Below are 21,421 nucleotides of genomic sequence, written 5' to 3'. Positions count from 1 at the left end.
TACTGACCAATTCCTCCTCCCATCTTCACAGGTCTGCATGTAAATGACACTTCGACAAATTTTTATGCAATGGTTTTTAATACACTGGTAGGACGTAACCTGGTAATAACACAACATCAGGGAATACAATTTGTTATATCTCCTGTCTGGCTGAATGATAACACTCACAACACCTCTCTCTTAGATTTGTTTCCACTGGCAGTGAAAGGACAAACATCTGATTCACCCAGTTTTTGACACTGTACTTCAGTTCAGTGTAGGGGAAAGGGGATGTTTCCTCCATGGTGAATCTGAGATCAGGTTTGTGCTGATATATAAAGCATCATAAGCAGGTTTCAAACCTACAGCAGATCCTTCAGCATAGGGACACAACTGTGCAAGGGTGTTTGTCTGCTTTGGGATTTGTGTGTTCCTTTAGAGACATCACTGTGGGGGAGGTGGAGGTGGAGGTGGAGGTGGAGGATTTGTATGATCAGGAATCCATCAGGTGGCAACAATTTGGCAGTCTCCAAGCTTGACAGGAAATGAGCTACATCTTTTACTCGCACAATGTTGGATTAGTGGTAGCAGGTCTTCTGTTCTTTTTACATAGTGGTGCATGTACTCAGGTCATTCTACATCACTGAAGACAGTTGATACGTCAGTTAACATCTGTGCTATAGGTTCTTATATATTGTTCAGCTATAATCCAGACACTCTATATACGTATTGGGGGTTCACTACTGACCAAAATATACCTGACTAGACATTTGTCATATCAGTACTTACATCAGTTAACATGGGTGGTACCGGACTCCAGTAGTCTGGTCTAGGTACTTACATCAGTTAACATGGGTGGTACTGGACTCCAGTAGTCTGGTCTAGGTACTTACATCAGTTAACATGGGTGGTACTGGACTCCAGTAGTCTGGTCTAGGTACTTACATCAGTTAACATGGGTGGTATTGGACTCCAGTAGTCTGGTCTAGGTACTTACATCAGTTAACATGGGTGGTACTGGACTCCAGTAGTCTGGTCTAGGTACTTACATCAGTTAACATGGGTGGTACTGGACTCCAGTAGTCTGGTCTAGGTACTTACATCAGTTAACATGGGTGGTACTGGACTCCAGTAGTCTGGTCTAGGTACTTACATCAGTTAACATGGGTGGTACTGGACTCCAGTAGTCTGGTCTAGGTACTTACATCAGTTAACATGGGTGGTACTGGACTCCAGTAGTCTGGTCTAGGTACTTACATCAGTTAACATGGGTGGTACTGGACTCTGGTAGTCTGGTCTAGGTACTTACATCAGTTAACATGGGTGGTATTGGACTCCAGTAGTCTGGTCTAGGTACTTACATCAGTTAACATGGGTGGTACTGGACTCCAGTAGTCTGGTCTAGATACTTACATCAGTTAACATGGGTGGTATCGGACTCCAGTAGTCTGGTCTAGGTACTTACATCAGTTAACATGGGTGGTACTGGACTCCAGTAGTCTGGTCTAGGTACTTACATCAGTTAACATGGGTGGTACTGGACTCCAGTAGTCTGGTCTAGGTACTTACATCAGTTAACATGGGTGGTACTGGACTCCAGTAGTCTGGTCTAGGTACTTACATCAGTTAACATGGGTGGTATTGGACTCTGGTAGTCTGGTCTAGGTGGGCTTGTCACTTCCTGGTACTGTAATGAAAGATGTTCAACATTCAGCAACACACCACCCTTAGAACCAAAGTCTGCAAATACTCAAATCTGGCAAAAACACTTGTCCTTCACATGATGCGCTAATTCATCACACAGCACAGCTCAGTAAAATTGCAGCAGTGATTAACACAGCACAGTCAACTGTAGCCCTTATGATTCACACAACACTGTATGTAGTGAGTTACATTCCTCATAATGACAACAGACATGGAGCGTGTCTTACCTTGCCAAAGTAGGGTACAGGGATCTGTCCGACACGACCCTGGCTATTGCGAGCAGTCCACCAGCTTTCCTCATCCTTTGCGATGACTTCCAGCACTTCCCCCTTCATGAACGGCAGATCCTCTGGGTCCTGCAATGACATCATCACTCACTCATTCTATCATTCTGCCGATTCAGCAACAATACGTAAAGTACATGTCACTATTACCCTGGGTACATCGCCAACACCTGAAAAGAAGAAACTGAGAACCTCCCCTGTTTCCTTTGCATGAAACTAAATATATTCATCAGAGGGTGTAATATCAGCCATTTACCAACAAAAATTGTTCTTGTAACATTTCCAGTTTGAATCAGTAACAATGAGTGTCTGGTATGTAAAGAATGAAGCGGAGCAACTTGAGAGTGTGAGGTACATTATTTGACATTAGGGTTACCAATCATGTCAAACTGGTGTCGCAAATACTGTGAAGACATTTCATTGACGAGATATCTAGCAATTGTTGATGTGTACAAGGGTGTTGCAATGTTAGATCTGATCACACTGAGATTTCACACAATGCTGGAGAGCATGTGATATATGTTTGCCACAAAAACCGAAGTGTGTACTGCTATAATGGAAGTCACGATCATTAATAAAGACCAGAAAATGTCTTAAAATACCACCATGACCATGTTGTACATGGCAGGTGAACTGATCTGGGTGAACGTGAATGGACGCTTGCTGATGAAACTCTGTGCCTGGTCACTGTATTTACCTAATGTATCACCAGATACAGTGAACTACAGAATGACAATGTACCCTGGTCATTGTATTTACCTAATGTATCACCAGATACAGTGAACTACAGAATGACAATGTACCCTGGTCATTGTATTTACCTAATTTATCACCAGATGCAGTGAACTACAGAATGACAATGTACCCTGGTCATTGTATTTACCTAATGTATCACCAGATACAGTGAACTACAGAATGACAATGTACCCTGGTCATTGTATTTACCTAATGTATCACCAGATACAGTGAACTACAGAATGACAATGTACCCTGGTCATTGTATTTACCTAATTTATCACCAGATACAGTGAACTACAGAATGACAATGTGCCCTGGTCATTGTATTTACCTAATCTATCACCAGATACAGTGAACTACAGAATGACACTGTGCCCTGGTCACTGTATTTACCTAATGTATCACCAGATACAGTGAACTACAGAATGACAATGTACCCTGGTCAGTGTATTTACCTAATGTATCACCAGATACAGTGAACTACAGAATGACAATGTACCCTGGTCATTGTATTTACCTAATGTATCACCAGATACAGTAAACTACAGAATGACAATGTACCCTGGTCATTGTATTTACCTAATGTATCACCAGATACAGTGAACTACAGAATGACAATGTACCCTGGTCATTGTATTTACCTAATGTATCACCAGATACAGTGAACTACAGAATGACAATGTACCCTGGTCATTGTATTTACCTAATGTATCACCAGATACAGTGAACTACAGAATGACAATGTACCCTGGTCATTGTATTTACCTAATTTATCACCAGATACAGTGAACTACAGAATGACAATGTGCCCTGGTCATTGTATTTACCTAATGTATCACCAGATACAGTGAACTACAGAATGACAATGTACCCTGGTCATTGTATTTACCTAATGTATCACCAGATGCAGTGAACTACAGAATGACAATGTACCCTGGTCATTGTATTTACCTAATTTATCACCAGATACAGTGAACTACAGAATGACAATGTACCCTGGTCATTGTATTTACCTAATTTATCACCAGATACAGTGAACTACAGAATGACAATGTACCCTGGTCATTGTATTTACCTAATTTATCACCAGATACAGTGAACTACAGAATGACAATGTACCCTGGTCATTGTATTTACCTAATCTATCACCAGATACAGTGAACTAAAGAATGACAATGTACCCTGGTCATTGTATTTACCTAATGTATCACCAGATACAGTGAACTACAGAATGACAATGTACCCTGGTCATTGTATTTACCTAATTTATCACCAGATACAGTGAACTACAGAATGACAATGTGCCCTGGTCATTGTATTTACCTAATCTATCACCAGATACAGTGAACTAAAGAATGACACTGTGCCCTGGTCACTGTATTTACCTAATGTATCACCAGATACAGTGAACTACAGAATGACAATGTACCCTGGTCACTGTATTTACCTAATGTATCACCAGATACAGTGAACTAAAGAATGACAATGTACCCTGGTCATTGTATTTACCTAATGTATCACCAGATACAGTGAACTACAGAATGACAATGTACCCTGGTCATTGTATTTACCTAATCTATCACCAGATACAGTGAACTAAAGAATGACACTGTGCCCTCGTTTTCACTGAATATTCCCAATGAGAAGACACAAGGTATTGGACCAACAAGCTTCCTAAAAGCTTTGATACATTCTCAAGAGAGCATTTATAGAACATTCTCTGACAGGCACATAACTGACCCTGCATCCCTTAACCTAGGGTAGCTAGCTGTTCCTGGCAGCAATACCAAAGGCAATCCCATGCCAGCGACTCCTCTTGCATGTATGGTCCAAAATGGTGGACACATGAACTGATGTCCCTCCCTCAAAGTATTTGACAGGCATGTTTTGTCACTTAACCTTCACTATCATTTCATAAGATAATTTATATTTTGTCAGTTCTATCTATTTACTCTCATTCATTTAGTATTAAATGCTCATGTTGACATAATTTGAGCTCAAAAGACATGTGAGATTCTCTGAATCTTTTGTTTTATGGAGAGTGCAGTCTCCACCACAAGTAATTCTGACAATAAATATATTTCTTCAACAAAGTAAAGCTGAAATCCTGATTGTCATAAGCAGACTTGATCACATCAGATCTGGATTCAGCTCAACCTTTCCACCAGTTTGATAATGAAAAGCGGCTGGATGACATCCCACGGTCTCAGCTACAGACCCTATAGGCCAGTTGTGATATAATTAGAAGTACTCATTACATAGGAAGAGGTACTTAAACATCTTTTTTTTTTATTTGTCTATACATTAGAGCACTTCATAGATATTATCTCTAAACCATGAGTACTTGCAACATTCTCAACAACTTCGGAACATTATTCCCTTGAACATTCAAACAGTGCTTGATGTCCTGCTTAGCCACCTATATCAAGAGCCGCTTTGCAAGCTAAATCATCTTTCAACAAATAAAATGACTGTTTCCTTTACAACGCGTACATCATACATCTTATGCAATAAATGTGTTAGAAGTTTCTGAGACATGCCCCGCCAACATCTCCCTGTCACAGTGACACAATTAGGGACACTGCAAGCCCAACTAAATCCTGGTGCACTCATTACAACAATAGTCAGTCATTCATCTCGACCAGGAAGCGTTTCCTTGGTAATGGTTGGTGAACAAAGCATCTTCCCTAATCTATACAATGAACAATCCAGACTACATACCAAAATATACATCAGTGTTCTCACATTGCGGGGAAAGTGTCAAAAGTTGTTGAGTGACAAGTGTCTACTGGGAGGATGGATGGACAAACAGAGAAACAGCTAATAAAATCGGTAATTTGTACATCCGAATCAAAGAATCCTGAAGAACAAAAAGACATACTTACCCTTCCAGGAAAGTCATATTTGGCTACAATCTTAATCCTTGGTGCCTGAAAATCAACACAAAACAGGATGAGAAAATGTCGTCTGCGCTTTTCCTGACATGGCTATACAGACCAGCAAACAGCATAGTTAAGTTACTTAAAACTAGGTGCTAATGTCATCTTAAAACATATGGCAGGCAGCCAGGACAGAGGTTTTATTGTATCTGTCAGTTTGTTATATTCAGAAGATAAACATACTGAGTTGAAAAATCAGATGTATATAACGTGATCATATACCTCTGAATGACTTTCATTAAACAATCACAATCCAGTATTTACTAAAGTCAAGATAAAATGATTTGTTCATCAGTTGGTTGATTTGATTTGATGTTAAATGCTGCACTCAGCAATATTCGAGCACCACTGCAGCAGTCTATAAATAATCGAGTCTAGACCAGACATTCTCGTGATCAGCATGATGAGCACTGATCTGCGCAATGGTAAAACGACATGTGTCAACTAAGTCAGTGTGTAAGAACACCTGATCCTGTTAGTCGCCTCTTACAACAAGCATGGGTTGCTGAAGACCAATTATAACCTAAATCTTCATTGGTCTTCAGTTTGTTATAGGGGTGTTCACAATAAACATAGTTCGCTGCAGACTCCCAGTCCTAGGCCTGCGAGCCCACATGTTCAGGAGTTACGGTATATATACCCATAATCTGACTGTCATATTCTTTAAAACATCACCACAGCTATACACAATCACTGAACTCACAAACATACATATTGAGGGTCACACTGCTTATAACACCATGACAAAACAATATTCACACAGATGTCTGACACAAGGTGTGCAAACTTACCGGTTTTATTAATGATGTTGAATCTAGGTAATGTGTTTTATAAAAGTTAAGAAGGTTAGGAATATCCGGGAACTCCTGGTCTCCAATGCGGAACCGCGTCTTGTTCCCTACTTGTATGCGGTTGATGATGTAATGGCTGACTTTCATATCCTCCCTGAAACAACAGACTATCACATGCAGTGTCCAATGACAGATTAACAATGGCAAAATTAAAGACTCTGGGTGTCTTAAACTACTACAGAATACATCTTACTAGAAGAAAGAATTTGTTCTGAACTACAGATTGGACAAGTGGCTGAAGGCAGCCCCTGACACACAAAGTTTGTTATGACAGTAATAATTAATCATATTAACCATTAATTATTTGCGAACCTTGTCCTCCCACCCCACACCCATCACTGCTTCATGCAGATCATTGGCAGGGTTGTTACAGTACTGTCCTGAACAATTACTCTCATTCATATTGTTGTCTTCAGGCTTTTGTTTGATAAATAAATAATTTATTTGTAAAGTTGTCTTCGCTGACACAACCTGTGTATGTGTCGATAAACTTATACCTCCATGAACACTGACACTATCAAAGTGGAATATGGTTCTACATCGCTCTTAGCACCAGAAATCTGCTTCACATATTGTACCCATGTGGGGAATGAAACGCGGGTCTTCAGAGTGATGAGCTTTAACCACTACACTACTCCACTGCACTTGATATTGAAGTGAATTTCTCAGATAGTCAGTTGGCAACATAGTGCGAACATTATGATTCACAAGCTGCATAATTAGACTGATCGTCACATTCACGGACAGGTGTGGGAGCGGTCTTGCATGAACAGTTACAAATAAAACTGATTGTGGGCGAGAATTTGGTTCAATGTAGTGCAGTAGTCAGCTTGTTACAAAGCACAAATCAACACCATTCACATGGGTCAGCAATGATGTGTTAATATATCCAAGTTAGTTGATTTCGTTTCTTTATGCATGCAACAGAGCCTGGACAATCTACCACAGCATGTTTGTGTGTCTTCAAGTGACTCACCAAATGGGAAAAGGACAAAAGAGAAACGCACGCACGCACGCACGCACGCACGCACGCACGCACGCACGCACGCACGCACGCACGCACGCACGCACGCACGCACGCACGCACGCACGCACGCACGCACGCACATAGACTAACATAGAGGTGTATGTAAGTGGCATTAAACTGACAGGTGTATTTAGGTGGCTTTAACAAGGCAGGGGTATTTAGGTGGCATTAAACTGACAGGTGTATTTAGGTGGCTTTAACAAGGCAGGGGTATTTAGGTGGCATTAAACAGACTGGTGTATTTTGGTGGCATTAAACAGACAGGCGTTTCAGGTGAAATTACACAGCTAAGTCTGTTTAGGTGGCATTAAACAGAAAGGTGTATATACCTGGCATCAAACATGTGTATTTTCAAATGTGAAGATGTCTGAGCTTTTCATTCCTACTCTTTGTACTGGTCAGAACTCTGTACTCTGTGTAGCCATCACAACACCAGACTAGTGTGTGTGTACTCAGATGATAATGTGATGCTCCTGAGGTTGAAGGCCAGTACGAAGGCTATATGTGCTCTACTGTTTACAGTTTGTGAATGTTTTGTGTATATAAAATAGTGTGTGGGAATGTGCTCACTCAAGAGTCCTTGGCATCCAGCCATTATGTTAGACCATGATGGTATTATGTCATAATACAACTGTATATATACTTGATGAGGCATATCTCTATCAAGGCCAATGTGTTGACTGTGTTCAGGTTTCCAACAGACCCAGCAGCAGATGGGGTTATTTAGGTCATGTGGATATATGCACTAATGTCCCATCAAATAAACTGTGTTTACTGCCTGCATTACAAGAATGGGTTAACATCTGGCACATTATCCAAATGTTTGGGTCATATGCTACCTTTAAAATTTATTTTGGTCTTGAAGCTGACAGAACAACACTTGGACCCACAGCTTTTGTTTTCTGCAGATCCATATGGCTGACAGTTCTTTCATCTAAGTGTATTATGTCCATATTCAAAGGTCACATGCAACGTAAAATACAACTTTGCAGATTCTGATATATTTCGGTATTCACTTTCCGGAACAAATCATCAAAAATGCCAATGCAACCTATAAAGTTAAAAAAACGCAATGAAAAAAAAAGTCCGTGAAATCAGAGTTCAAATGATTCACTAATTACCCCCAGCGCTGGCAGCAAAAAGTGGTTTCAACAGCTATGCTGTGTAGCACTCATAATTTATGCGCAGAGAATAGGTTCGCGGAGCTTGAACAATATGCATAACCGGAGTACGAAGTCGTGAGCAGCAGTCTGATCTTGGTTGTGTACACAAACACGTAAGTAATCTACTCATTACATAACAAAATTTGTTGTTTGTGGTAAGCAGCTTCTGTCACAGAGAAAGCTCAATGTCTGCCTGCCTGTCTGCTAAAGACAATATGCAATACACAACTTCAATCATTGACCACATGCAATTTGAACTTAACACCCACCAGGCTATATGCTGCTCCTGCACCCCAGTCCTGTACACATGAATGTGTTTTTATGTCTGTGAGTTGCAAACAAACTACATTCATTTTTCTCGAATGACTGGATCTGACAGAAACTGGTGCAAACTCTTGTCAGTTTCAAGTCCTGCTTTGTACTTGGACGAATGATAGTTTCCAGCCACGCAATAATTCACCATCTCTACTGAGATGATTTTTGATTGGATCGAACACAAATTCACATGTATTTACAAAATTCAACGTCTCTATATACATTCTTTATGGATAACAACTTCTTCTAGTGTAAATGATTTTGTTTGACAATGGGATATGAATCCATCCTGAACCAACGCATCAAGTACAATAAATGAAGTTGTTATCCATAAAGAATCTTACTTACTTGTGACTCGCCATACTTGCCCTTCAGACAGATCATATTTCTGTACACACAATGAGCCCTAAACGTATCAACAAATGTACCAGCCAATCGGAAGCTGTCATTACACTTTAGCACACTCCTACCGGCCATGACTGGGTTCAGTTTTGAGGGAAGTACAATCCCACACACAAAATACTGCACTTTTGAATTGCAATTGTACGCTTATAATTTTGGGTGGGGGTGGGGGTGGGGGGGTGGTAGGGTAAAGAATAGCAAACTAAAAAAAGATTTCCTTGTAGGTTTACATTTTAGGCCAATAAAAACATAAGGATATTATTTTTTGAGCTGTGAAAATTCACTTTTAGTTTATTTCTTCTTCTTGCAAAAAATACAGCAGGCATATTCATAAAACATGAAATAAACTTGGTCTGGCCTAAACAAACTATTCAGACCTTATACTCATGGTGATACTTCTAAAATCAAGCACTGATCATTTTGAACATCCAAGAATGATTTCAGGGAGTCACTGTGTTGAGTATCTCGGCTATAGAAACAATCGATAACAGGAACATCACATGGAGAACACCAAAGAAGTGTGTCTTACATTGTCATGTACCTAATCATATACTGAGCAGACTTACCTGACACATAGCACAAAGTCTCCACGTATTGATCTGCTCTCTCGTACAAGGAAGACGCCACTTTCACATTCATTCATCAGTATATCATTGGTCTCCTCTCGACCAAGTGGACCGAAGTACCAACTGAAACAAACAACATCAGTATTAGACAATAACATGACTATTTAACAACATGAGTATTTGTCAACAACATAGGTATTCAATCACACTATGACTGTTTTAAATTCTTACATATATATCATCCTACACCCCATAACATATTTTATATTTGGGATTACGCTTTCTTAGTAAAGTAAAAATTCTAGTACTTGAGGTGAGTCCCATCTGAGATTTGAACCCACCACCTGTCTGACTGAGGGTGTGGGTTCGAATTACGGATGGGAGCCCAGAAGTACTAGAATTTATACGTTACTAGAAAAGTGTAATCCCAAATAAAGCATATGTTACATTTGGAAACTTTCTAAATGGCATTGTGTAATCATTCTAAACTACAACATCACCTCACAATATCTCAGAGCTACACATAACTTTTTGAGTCATAGTTATGAACTCAGTTGTGTTCAGCCTAGTTGGGTATCCTAATTTTTCACTGAGTAACCAAACACACTGTACCCACCTCATTCAGACTCTAACGAGTAGTTGCCATTTTCCATTATGTGTAAATATATCATCAACCTTAAATGTTGACTTACATGTTTGTTATCTATGTTTATCTGGAATATGAGAAATGATGAGAAAGCCTGCAAGTTGCAAAGTTCATGTACATGTACTCATGTATATTTCAATATACCTCAGTCACAGAGTTCATTTTTCTTTAAAATAAAAAGCAATTTGCCACAGGGCATGAGACTTTAAGAAAATAACTTGTCCTAACTAATTTTCTACTTTCCCAGATTTTTATGACATACTCATGATGATGTAATTATCAAAGAGCAAGCTAGAATGCCATAAAGCCCCATCGCAAAATATCAAACTAAACTTAATAAGTAATGACAATGAAGGTAGTAGTTTAAGATGAAGTTAAATGCGCCTTCCCAAGATGAAGCTTGGTGATGAATAAGAAAACCCAGTGACCAGTTCTTGAGATATTGCGTTAACAAGCTTTACAAGTAGCTAAACATGTTGAAATCATCAAAGTGTCTCTGTGACCTTGAACACTGAGTGAAGGTCATCAAAATCTACCGGACCTTGCACCTTCCCTAGATGAAACTTCATATTGAAAACAAAGAAAATCCAGAGAACATTTCTTGAGGTATCTCGCTGACAAGCTTGCAGCATGCAGCTTAACATGTTGAAATCTTCAGAGTCAACCTTGAAAATCAAGTGAAGGCAACCAAAATCGACTAGGCCCTGCACCTTCCCTAGAATAAGCTTGGTGTTGAATATGGTTCTTGAGATATCACGCTGGCAAGGGTAAAAGGTTAAAGTCCCCTTGTGACCTTGAAATGAAGGTAAAGGTCACAAAACCTGACATTGCGCTAAACGTGTGAGAGGTGACATATAGCAAAGAAAGATACTTTGTGGTCATCAGTAAATTCAATAGAAACATTTTGAGCAGATTTGAAATGAAATCCAAGTTTATTTGCAGTTTTCCATTATCTGATTGCCCAAAATATAAAATGACTTGTCCCACGTGTCAGGTGATGGGATTGTTTAACCCTCAGTTGTTTTATCTATTTTTGTGTGCATGCATGTCAGAACAAATTCACGGAGCATTTACAAAAAATCAGTCAAGTGTACTTGTACACAAGACTTTCAAAAGAGCTTTTATATATTTGCTTAATTTTCACAAAATAATATTACTAATAAAAGTTGTTGCAGAAAAACGCAAGTGTCTTTACATACCTATCACCTCCAAATACCCACCTGTACACACAATCTACCCTCCATATACCCACCTCTAAATACAATCTACCCTCCATATACCTGCCTCTACACATATACCTAACACACAACACTCACAAATCAGTTTCAGTTCAGATATATACATATGTGAAACATATAGCTGAGTTAAAATAATCACATGCCATTTGTGGAAAGTGGAAATATGAGCTGAAAATATCCTCAACAATAACAAATATCCATGATGAACAAGGGAGTCAATGTTTAAGCAGAAGCCAATATCAGTGTAAGAAAAAAACCCAAGAATCCCTATTCAGACCTTAGCATTAGTACAAGGGCTCGTTAACCTCCATGCTTAATTTTACACACTACCGTGACTTTCATGCTTAATTGTAATAGCCTGTTATTGCTACTTTGGAACACGACACGGGGTAAGACACAGTCCTTGTCACTGTGACATTCAAGGGTAAAGATTTTTAGATTGAGCGTAGCACAATCTGCCTACATACAACCTCACAACTACGCATATGCCTTGACAGCCAGGAGTGTCCCGTCAGTTATATTAAAATGTACTCAGGCGCAAAACATAATGTGTAATTTACAGTACATTGGCAATGTCAGAATTTAAAGAATTTGAAACAATGAAAGATAATTTCATAATACATCACAGCTGACCTATATGTTGCCATTTGGCAGGCCAGGAGAGAACTTTGACCTTTAGCTCATGTTTGGGCCCTGTGTTATAATACATGAAGCTGAGGCAATTATAGATAGCATTTAGCAGGCTGATTATGATGGTAGCAGGGAAGACAAAGCGACCCATGTAATCTGTCCACAGGCACTTGTCAGTCTGGGGCTACGGGCGGGCAGGCGGAATACGACAATTACTAGACACCCACTGGGTGTCTCCATATAGGCCTGGCTAACTTGTGTATGAAAGGCTTCGTCCTTGCTCATGTAAAGTGGCCACCATTATCAGTGAGTGGAGACAAAGTATTTTATGAGTAACAGACGGTATCGCATTTCGTCTAAAACAGCACAATACTTTGTGAGTTAGGTTTTACTACAGTATTTCTGATTATATCTAGACGGCTTAGAAAACACGTCATGTCAATCCAAAATTAAAACATACAACCACGGACTCTTGTGTAAAAGGGGGATGATCTGTACACAGTCAATGATCTGAAATGAGTAAGAGGTTTTTCGCCAATTTGAGCAATTTTCCAGCACAGTGGGAGGGAGACACAAGAAATGGGCAACACACACTGTACCCATAATGGGAATCGAATACGGGTGTTCAGTGTGACAAGCAAACACTAAGACCACCAGGCCACCCCAGGGTATAATAACATGCTACAAACCCAGCCACTGAAACCACCCATCCAATCCACTAAATCAACCTGTAGTTGTACAGCCAGCTGTAGTTGTACAGCTACCCCAGGGTATAACATGCTACAAACCCAGCCACTGAAACCATCCATCCAATCCACTAAATCAACCTGTAGTTGTACAGCCAGCACAGGACTGCTGAAGAGTTCTAACCCAGCCCCCCATACATGTGAATCCTAGTGAGTGAGGATGTGTTTCTAATCACAGGTTCCCTGGAAAACTAGGCCAGATATCCACTAAGTTATGTAACCTAAGTCACTGGCACTTCATACCTGCAACACTTATCAGGAACATCACCTTAAAGTGCAGTCTAAGTAAACTTTGAGCCAGTGTTATTCACTACACTCCTACACTGGGTCTACCAAAACCTAGTAGGAGGTCACGTCAGGTAACCTTTGAGCGACCTATGACCATCCTATCAAAAGCGAGTTGGCTAAACTGATTTAACCAATCAGACAACAGTATCTGTTTAGGGTTCAGTGTGATTTACAAAATATACCAGTCACTGACAGTGACCTCTCAACAAACGAAAATCTGCATATAACAGTGATATTTGACCTGCAGCACATACATATGCTTTAGGTTTCTGATGACATGGTTACCATTAGCTAATATTGGAATACATCCTCATGGAACTGTCAAATAAACTTTGACATAAACTTTGTCACAAAGAACAAACAGCATTTTATCAATGTAAATCTGTTTAGATAAAACTGATACTTGTTTTTACCTCAGGCATAAAAAATTGTGTTATAAGCGTGCTTGTGTTCACAATAAACCTGAGTGGGGATGTGGGTGAGAGAGTGAGTGTGTGAGTGAGACTGAACAAGTGATTTAAGATATACATGATTAAGAGATCTTTGGGTGAAATTGAGCAAAATCTAAAGAATATTATATATGTGAAGTAATCTCCCAGTTTAACTGCTTGTTGATTGTTCACAGTCTCAACGTGTAACCTAAACCATTTGGTTGTTTGCTCAGGTTCCTTTGCGAACAGCTCAATATGACAGGAGTATAACATACATACTCAAGACAATCAAACATACTGATTCTTTCAAACTATCAAATGTGAATTGTTTATGAATACTTTCCATGTAAACAATGAAGTACTGTAATGTCTTGAGACGAGGTTAGAGTAAATACAGATGTTAGACACAGAAAAAGACAAAGAAGCCCTGTTGCATCATCATATCTATACAGCTTACACAGAACAAATGTCATTATTTCACATTGGTCTAATGCATGATTTCACCAGATCTACCGCTATGCCAAGACACATTGTCATAACAACAATGGCAGAGCTGTTGGACATGCCATAATCTACCAGTAGTTCAATCTTCCAATGTCTGTTTCATGACAAGTAATTACAACATGACAGATAATTAATGAAAACAAAAAACTGACAATTGTGTTACCAAATCACCATTATTAATGAAAATCTGGAGGCTCAAACACATTAAGTGATTTAGAAGAAGCCATTCATGGAAACACTCTTATCATTAGGAGTCTGACCTTGACCTTGCAACTTATATTGTATTGGGTCCCTGTGAAGAACACCAGGAGGAGAGGGGGTTGTGAGGGTTTCTTTCTCTGAAGTCTGGTATTGCATCATATATATATAGCTTGGCAAGTGGTTATCATCGGTACCACCTCCTAATAATGCTCTTAACAGAAACTGTTTCCCCTAACACTAAACAAGCTTAACATTTATCAACTAGCCAAAAGAAATATCAAAGCAAATGCAGAGAAACAATGGCCAGCTTTATGTGAGTAGAGTCCATATTCAGATAACAAGTTGAAACGTTTAAAATAGTCCTGAGTCTGCCAGCATGCCCAGTGTAGACAAGGCCCCAACACAAGCCATTATACACAACAACCCACTAAACTGTATGTAGCTCCACCTCACAATCACTACCTTCATATGCAATGAGCTTTACACCATGTTCAGGCTCTAAGAAGTATGTGTGTACTAGCCCTCACTAATGAGGGTTCAAACGTAACACAAGTTCATGAAGACAAGCTCAAATCAAGAAGGACTGCTGATATTACTTAAAGGACAACCACTTTCATTAAACAAACAACTCTAAAGATATCACCTCTATAACTAATTTTGTGGACAAATGTAAATACTTAAGAAATACAGTTCGTTCTACCACCATGTATAGTGTAATAAAGCACAATTTCGCTTTGAACTATTGTAGTTAAAGCAAGAGGACGCTTGTGTCCCAGTGCTTTAACGCTATAATAGTTCAGGGCGAAAGTATGCTTTATTACACTATACATGGTGGAAGAGCGAACTGTATTTCTTTTCTAAGATGCCGTATTCAATAACTTCTAAGCCTAATTTCGATTAATCTATGGCAGAAAACAACGACGGTGTCTGTGACATAAATTAAGAATCCTTGCACAGGGCTAACTGACGCGCTGTTCTTTTGACGTGCCAGCCCCCTACGTTAAAGACAAAGGTTACTAGAAAAACAAATGATGAACAGTTTGGTGATGGCTTATGTTCGAGTTAAATGTCTTCTCTAGATCATTTCAATTACATGCATGATTCTCTTAAACCATACAAGGCAATATGACTGCCTCATTTCTACTACCAACGAACGTTTAGATCAGTACATTCAGAGGAAGCTGACAACTCAAGCGACATTCCACGATTGCATTGTGGGAATGTAAACATAATCAAGAATGAATGAGTGAGTTAAGTTTTACTCCACTTTAAGCAGTATTCCAGCAACATCACAGTGGTGGACACTGAAATGGGTTTCTCACAATGTACCATGTGGGGAACCAAACCCAAGTGCTCGGCATGACAAATAAATGCTGTAATAACTAGGCTATGCCACCACCCCAAAGATCCATTGAGATGCCATGCTGCAGCTGGACAGAGGTACAATATAAAAAGTAGGAGGTGGCCTGTTATTCTATTCCCTTGATTCAACAGGCAGGGTGACAACAAGTACCCTCTTTAATATATTTTGGTTTACAATGAGGGATCAATCAAACCTCTAGACAACACTGACCAAAACAATAAAACAAAATAGGAAGAAACACAAAAATGATCAGCTCTATTTTATACTTCCACCCACGACAGATCAATATTCACGAAGATATGTAAACTGAACATTGACCAGCACGACTGCCAGATTTCACAACCACACCCACCAATAATGTAATGTAGCCAGTTAAAATCTCTCTTGTTTGAAATCTGAAAACTATGATGCAAATTTCCCTGTCCAGAGACTAGGATCTGTTCCAAGGCCAGCTTGTATATCATGAGACACAGTTCCACAGTCCTTAAAACAACATGTATCATTCCTCGAGGCACAATCTCTCCTAGTCCTTGAAACAAGCCTACATACAGTGAGTCTAGATTTTCCATAGGCTGAGGGTTGAGTTTCAATCTAAATGTTATTGCTTGTCTCCCATAAGATCATACAGGGTGGTGGGGTAGCTCAGCAGTTAAAGTGTTGCTCGTTATGCCGAAGGCCCAGGTTCAAATGCCTACATGGGTAAAATGTGTGAAGTCCATTTCTAGTGTTCCCAAAGGTGATATTGCTGGAATATTGCTAAAAGCAGCAAAAATCCAAACTGTCAGTCAGTAGGACTGCACACATTTTCCCTGACTATGTACTCATCTAACCAAAAACCATGCACAATCATAAGTTTTTATGAATTCTCAGTGAGTGAGTAGTCCAGTAGAAACAACCAGGAGGGCTGCTGCTGGAAGTCTGACGGTGACATATCTCTAACACTAACTGTTTCAAGTCTGCAGCTGCACTCACAACTAACTCATTCAACTCGTCCAACAGATCTTGTCATTAGATCTTAAATAATCAAGTCACTTATGAATTACAATCTTCATAAAATATATTTCAGACAACGTGAGAGAGTGAATATACTACAATAAATTTACAGCTAAAACCTCAATAAAAGTATGCCTATAAACACAACCAACTGGCGATGCCAGTTACACCAGCCCAAAACGACAGTCTCTACATCCTGATACAGCTGAATCTGGACACAGTATCAACACATCACAAAACAATACTGTACACTTTGACAAATACCTAACTCACAAACACAAGATCAAGTAACCTATTTTCATCAGTCAATAGTCAACACAAGTATATTGATCATGTCAACAAAAACGTCCCACCCACGGACCAGATACTATGTTGCATAAGCAGGCTGAACAGATGTTCAACAGTTCTGTAGGTGTGTATAAATCAAACATATGCCACAGGCTGGTCAGTGAGATGTATGACTGCCCGATCTGTGCACATTAAGTCATGTTATAACACAATATGAAGCAGGAAAAATCTGTGACACAGTCACAGAAACAGGTGGTACTCTTGAAGTACTAGTCATGAATGTTGTAATGTAAGCGTTAAACAATACTGTTTCTACCCATGTCTATGGCAGAAGAGAATGTTTAACATCTTAATATGTCCCTTAAAAGAACAGAAAAGTTGAAATGACAACAGTAGTATAATGACATGACTTGTTCACCCTGGTTGTAAACTGTAGTATAGTGACATGACTTGTTCACCCTGGTAGTAACTGTAGTATAATGACATGACTTGTTCACCCTGGTAGTAAACTGTAGTATAATGACATGACTTGTTCACCCTGGTAGTAAACTGTAGTATAATGACATGACTTGTTCACCCTGGTAGTAAACTGTAGTATAAGGACATGACTTGTTCACCCTGGTAGTAACTGTAGTATAATGATATGACTTGTTCACCCTGGTTGTAAACTGTAGTATAATGATATGACTTGTTCACCCTGGTAGTAAACTGTAGTATAATGACATGACTTGTTCACCCTGGTAGTAAACTGTAGTATAATGACATAACTTCTTCACCCTGGTAGTAAACTGTAGTATAATGACATGACTTCTTCACCCTGGTAGTAAACTGTAGTATCAGTATTACTGACATCAAAGCCTCAGCATCACTGCTACAGCAGGACACAAAACATAAGATCACCTATATATCAAAGCAGGGATTTTCTGGACACAAATTCCTGCATCCTATATGCATAAAAATGGCAATGAAATATATCAGTGGGTCCACAGGGACACAGGAAAAGTACAAATACTTTTTTTTTAATAACCAAGTAACAAGAAGTTATCACTGAGTCTGCTACTAGCCAGGTTATGATATCATTTGCAGTTTAATAACTGAGATGACCATGACACACACTAAAGTACCAGTGACTAAACTGCAACATCAGTGTGGAAGTGTCTGGGACACCCATTTTGTAGTCTACCTCTGAAAATTAAGAGCAAGAGTCCCTCAGACCCTCAAATAAAGGACTCAAGGTTATACTCTGTCAAAGTATGTATGTTTCATACATACAAAGAAAAGACATGACATACGACAACCATACACTGGACCAAAAAGGTTAGGGGTATACATAAATTTTGAAATTATGAATAATAATCTATCTATTCATAGACAAAATAACAACCCAAAAAATACCAATATTCCTAACCTATTTTGTCCATTATGTTCCCTGTGTGACAATGTGGCGTCAGTAATGTAACACTGTCTAGAGAATACTAGATTCACTAGAGATGTCACTCACACAACTAGTACAAACCAGAGTCATCCATAATACCATAAATCACCTGAGGTATAAGGAACAGTTGGTTGGTTGTTGATTAATGCCGCTCTCAGCATTATTCAAGCTATGTGGCAGCGGTCTGTAAAGAATAAAGTCCAAACCAAATAATCCAGTGACATGATGACGTGTCAACCAAGTCAGCAAGGAGGACCACCTGATCCCATTATTCATCTCTTTAGAAAGAGCAGAAACAAGAGGCCAACAACTAATGACTGATCATGGCTACAAACAACAGATATCCTTCTTGTACAGTGGTAATAATATCATATCATACATCCAATTCAACGTGTTCACAGGGTGAAAAACATAGGTGGGCTAGTGTGCATATGATTTTCATTTAAGTGAACAGTCAGTTCACTGCCTTATCTTACAAGGTACCCTCTTATCCTCTTCTGTTTGTACACTGATGTACCGAGAATCAACTTCCTAAAAGTAGTGTTGGCAATTGTAACTAAATCTGCTATTGATTATCAGAGGACTTGTGGTGAATGATTCTGGATCATAAACTAAATATATACATTTTCAATGTAATTGCTAATTTTAAGGGATCTCCCTCCCCCCTCCCTTTTATGTTATTTTGAATTTTTTGTCAATAAAAACACTTAAATATTTTGTGATTGATAAAACAGGGTGTTTTAACACCTACATCGGTAGTCTCTAAGGGAGTATGCCATGTCTGATAATGTAATGTTCACATGCACTTATATCATGTAACTGTCAATATCAGAGCTAGAAACCCTATACATTATAATAAATTATAAAGGTACTATGCATTTCCATTACTAGAATAATAGGAAGGCTTGTTCAATTTTGTTTAAAATGGCTGACATAAGTTTTTATGTAATGTTAACTTTGTTTGATCTTACAACTTACTGATTTAATGAAGACATTGCCTTCTCATAAAGATGTACTTTACATGATTACATGAAATAACATATATATATACCCACCATATATTGTTACAAGTTATATACAACTGGTCCCACCTTAAAAATCTCTGCTGTCATGATTACTGGTGAACTATTGGATACTAGAATATCATTTATAACCATACTCCGTAAAACTATCAAAGGAACATCTAAAACACACACACATCATATTTTCCCACTCGGAACCCAGATTGTGTTAACACCAAGGACTGTGTACGTTGACTATGTCCCCAACGAAACAAATGAGTTTTTCCAGTTGGGTCTAATACTCCTGACAGGTACTCAGTAAACCAATGAACAAAGTCTCTTCGACTTTGAAGTAGAAACTAAGCCACATTTGTAATTTCACTATGTTTCGTTTGTTGTTGTCACAAATGTAGTGCACACTGAACGGTAAGTTTGTAGGCTACTGATTTGTCTGGTACCCAGCTTCCAAGTTTTTGTAAGTTCACGCTGACACATCGGAAGCTATCGTGGGGCAAGGTTCGTCCTTTTTTTGCGATGTTCGGATGCTTGTAGTAAGCAAGTTGGGCGTTCGTGACTCACGACAGTGTAAACTGATACTGTCATTGCCCACCAGACACGATTCGTCTTCATTTTGAACTTGTTATCTCAACTTCTACGAATAACCCCAGACAACAAGCTCAGCTCCGCCATTTCTGTCCGTTTTTCACAAGCGATCATCCCCATCCAAAAATACTAACCTTAGTTTGTCGTGCGGATCAAAATCTGCCGCCATAGCGTCATCAAGAGACAAAACTGTCAGTTGTAGTGCTCACATTGATGTAAATTCTTTCCAGGAAGTTTAGATCGATAAATATGGCGACTAGTGGACGACAACTTCTGCGACAAGTTACGGCTTCCTATGGAATCCCAGCTGGGTCATACAACCGAGTTACTTCCCCTGACGACAGGTGCTCGATGGCGCAGATAGGTGAAGATGTGATGCGATCTAATATAAACAGGTTCGGTGAGGAAGTAGTTATGGGGCCTACCCTATCATCCTAACAGCAACATCAGTATACACTAATCCCGTTCAATTAAATGTGGAAATCCCCTGACAGGTGTTTGTTTTCACTTTTCGCTAAAGTCTTATTCGTAAGGGATTAAGAGGTGTCTTAATTAATACTAATGTACACCTCAAGCATAAAAATATTGTCTTTGGATTTGCAAATGACTAACACGTCGTAATTAATATTTTTGTCGTTCTGCCATAACGCTGGGATGACAAACAAAAGACGGTCAATTACACCTTGAGCCGCCATCTTGGTGAAATTAAACTTATCCTGATAAAGAATATGTCAATGATCGGCACTCACACCTCTACTCTAGTGGGGTGCACACAAAGGACATACATATTCCTCAACAGCAATCCTGTCAGAAGGAAAAGTGGGAACATTATAATCACAAGCAAACAATCATTCACAAATACAAATTTACCCACCCTGAAAGTTGCGTTTCTTGTTTTTGACATACATATACCATTTTGTAAACACACGCTTGTATATGGATCTTTTGACACACAGCTATGTGTATGTGGGCATAATTACCTGTAAGAATCGCGATATTAACACATCTACTGACCACGTGTATCTGTATGCCTGTATCTTTCAATGTGTATTAGTCAGGAGGACCTGTAGAAAATACAAAAACAAG

General features: G+C 39.1%; 1 protein-coding gene across 1 annotated transcript in view; it reads right to left on the bottom strand.

Moving 5' to 3' along the window:
* Window positions 1-20,674, bottom strand: part of LOC137260951 (adapter molecule Crk-like) — a 29,420-nt gene extending 8,746 nt beyond the window's left edge. Inside the window, exons 1-6 of the mRNA XM_067798525.1 lie at window positions 20,470-20,674; window positions 9,969-10,091; window positions 6,436-6,589; window positions 5,591-5,635; window positions 1,911-2,039; window positions 1,601-1,666 (exon numbers count right to left, since the gene is read on the bottom strand). Coding sequence (XP_067654626.1) covers window positions 1,601-1,666; window positions 1,911-2,039; window positions 5,591-5,635; window positions 6,436-6,589; window positions 9,969-10,091; window positions 20,470-20,504 — 552 coding nt within the window. The 5' untranslated portion in view covers window positions 20,505-20,674. The remainder of the gene's footprint in view (window positions 1-1,600; window positions 1,667-1,910; window positions 2,040-5,590; window positions 5,636-6,435; window positions 6,590-9,968; window positions 10,092-20,469) is intronic.
* Window positions 20,675-21,421: the final 747 nt, after the last annotated feature.

The sequence above is a fragment of the Haliotis asinina genome, chromosome 14, assembly GCF_037392515.1.
Source record: "Haliotis asinina isolate JCU_RB_2024 chromosome 14, JCU_Hal_asi_v2, whole genome shotgun sequence".
Classification (NCBI taxonomy): Eukaryota; Metazoa; Mollusca; class Gastropoda; order Lepetellida; family Haliotidae; genus Haliotis; species Haliotis asinina.
Note: the sequence above shows the minus strand (reverse complement) of the source record. Positions and strands in the feature narration are given on the sequence as shown.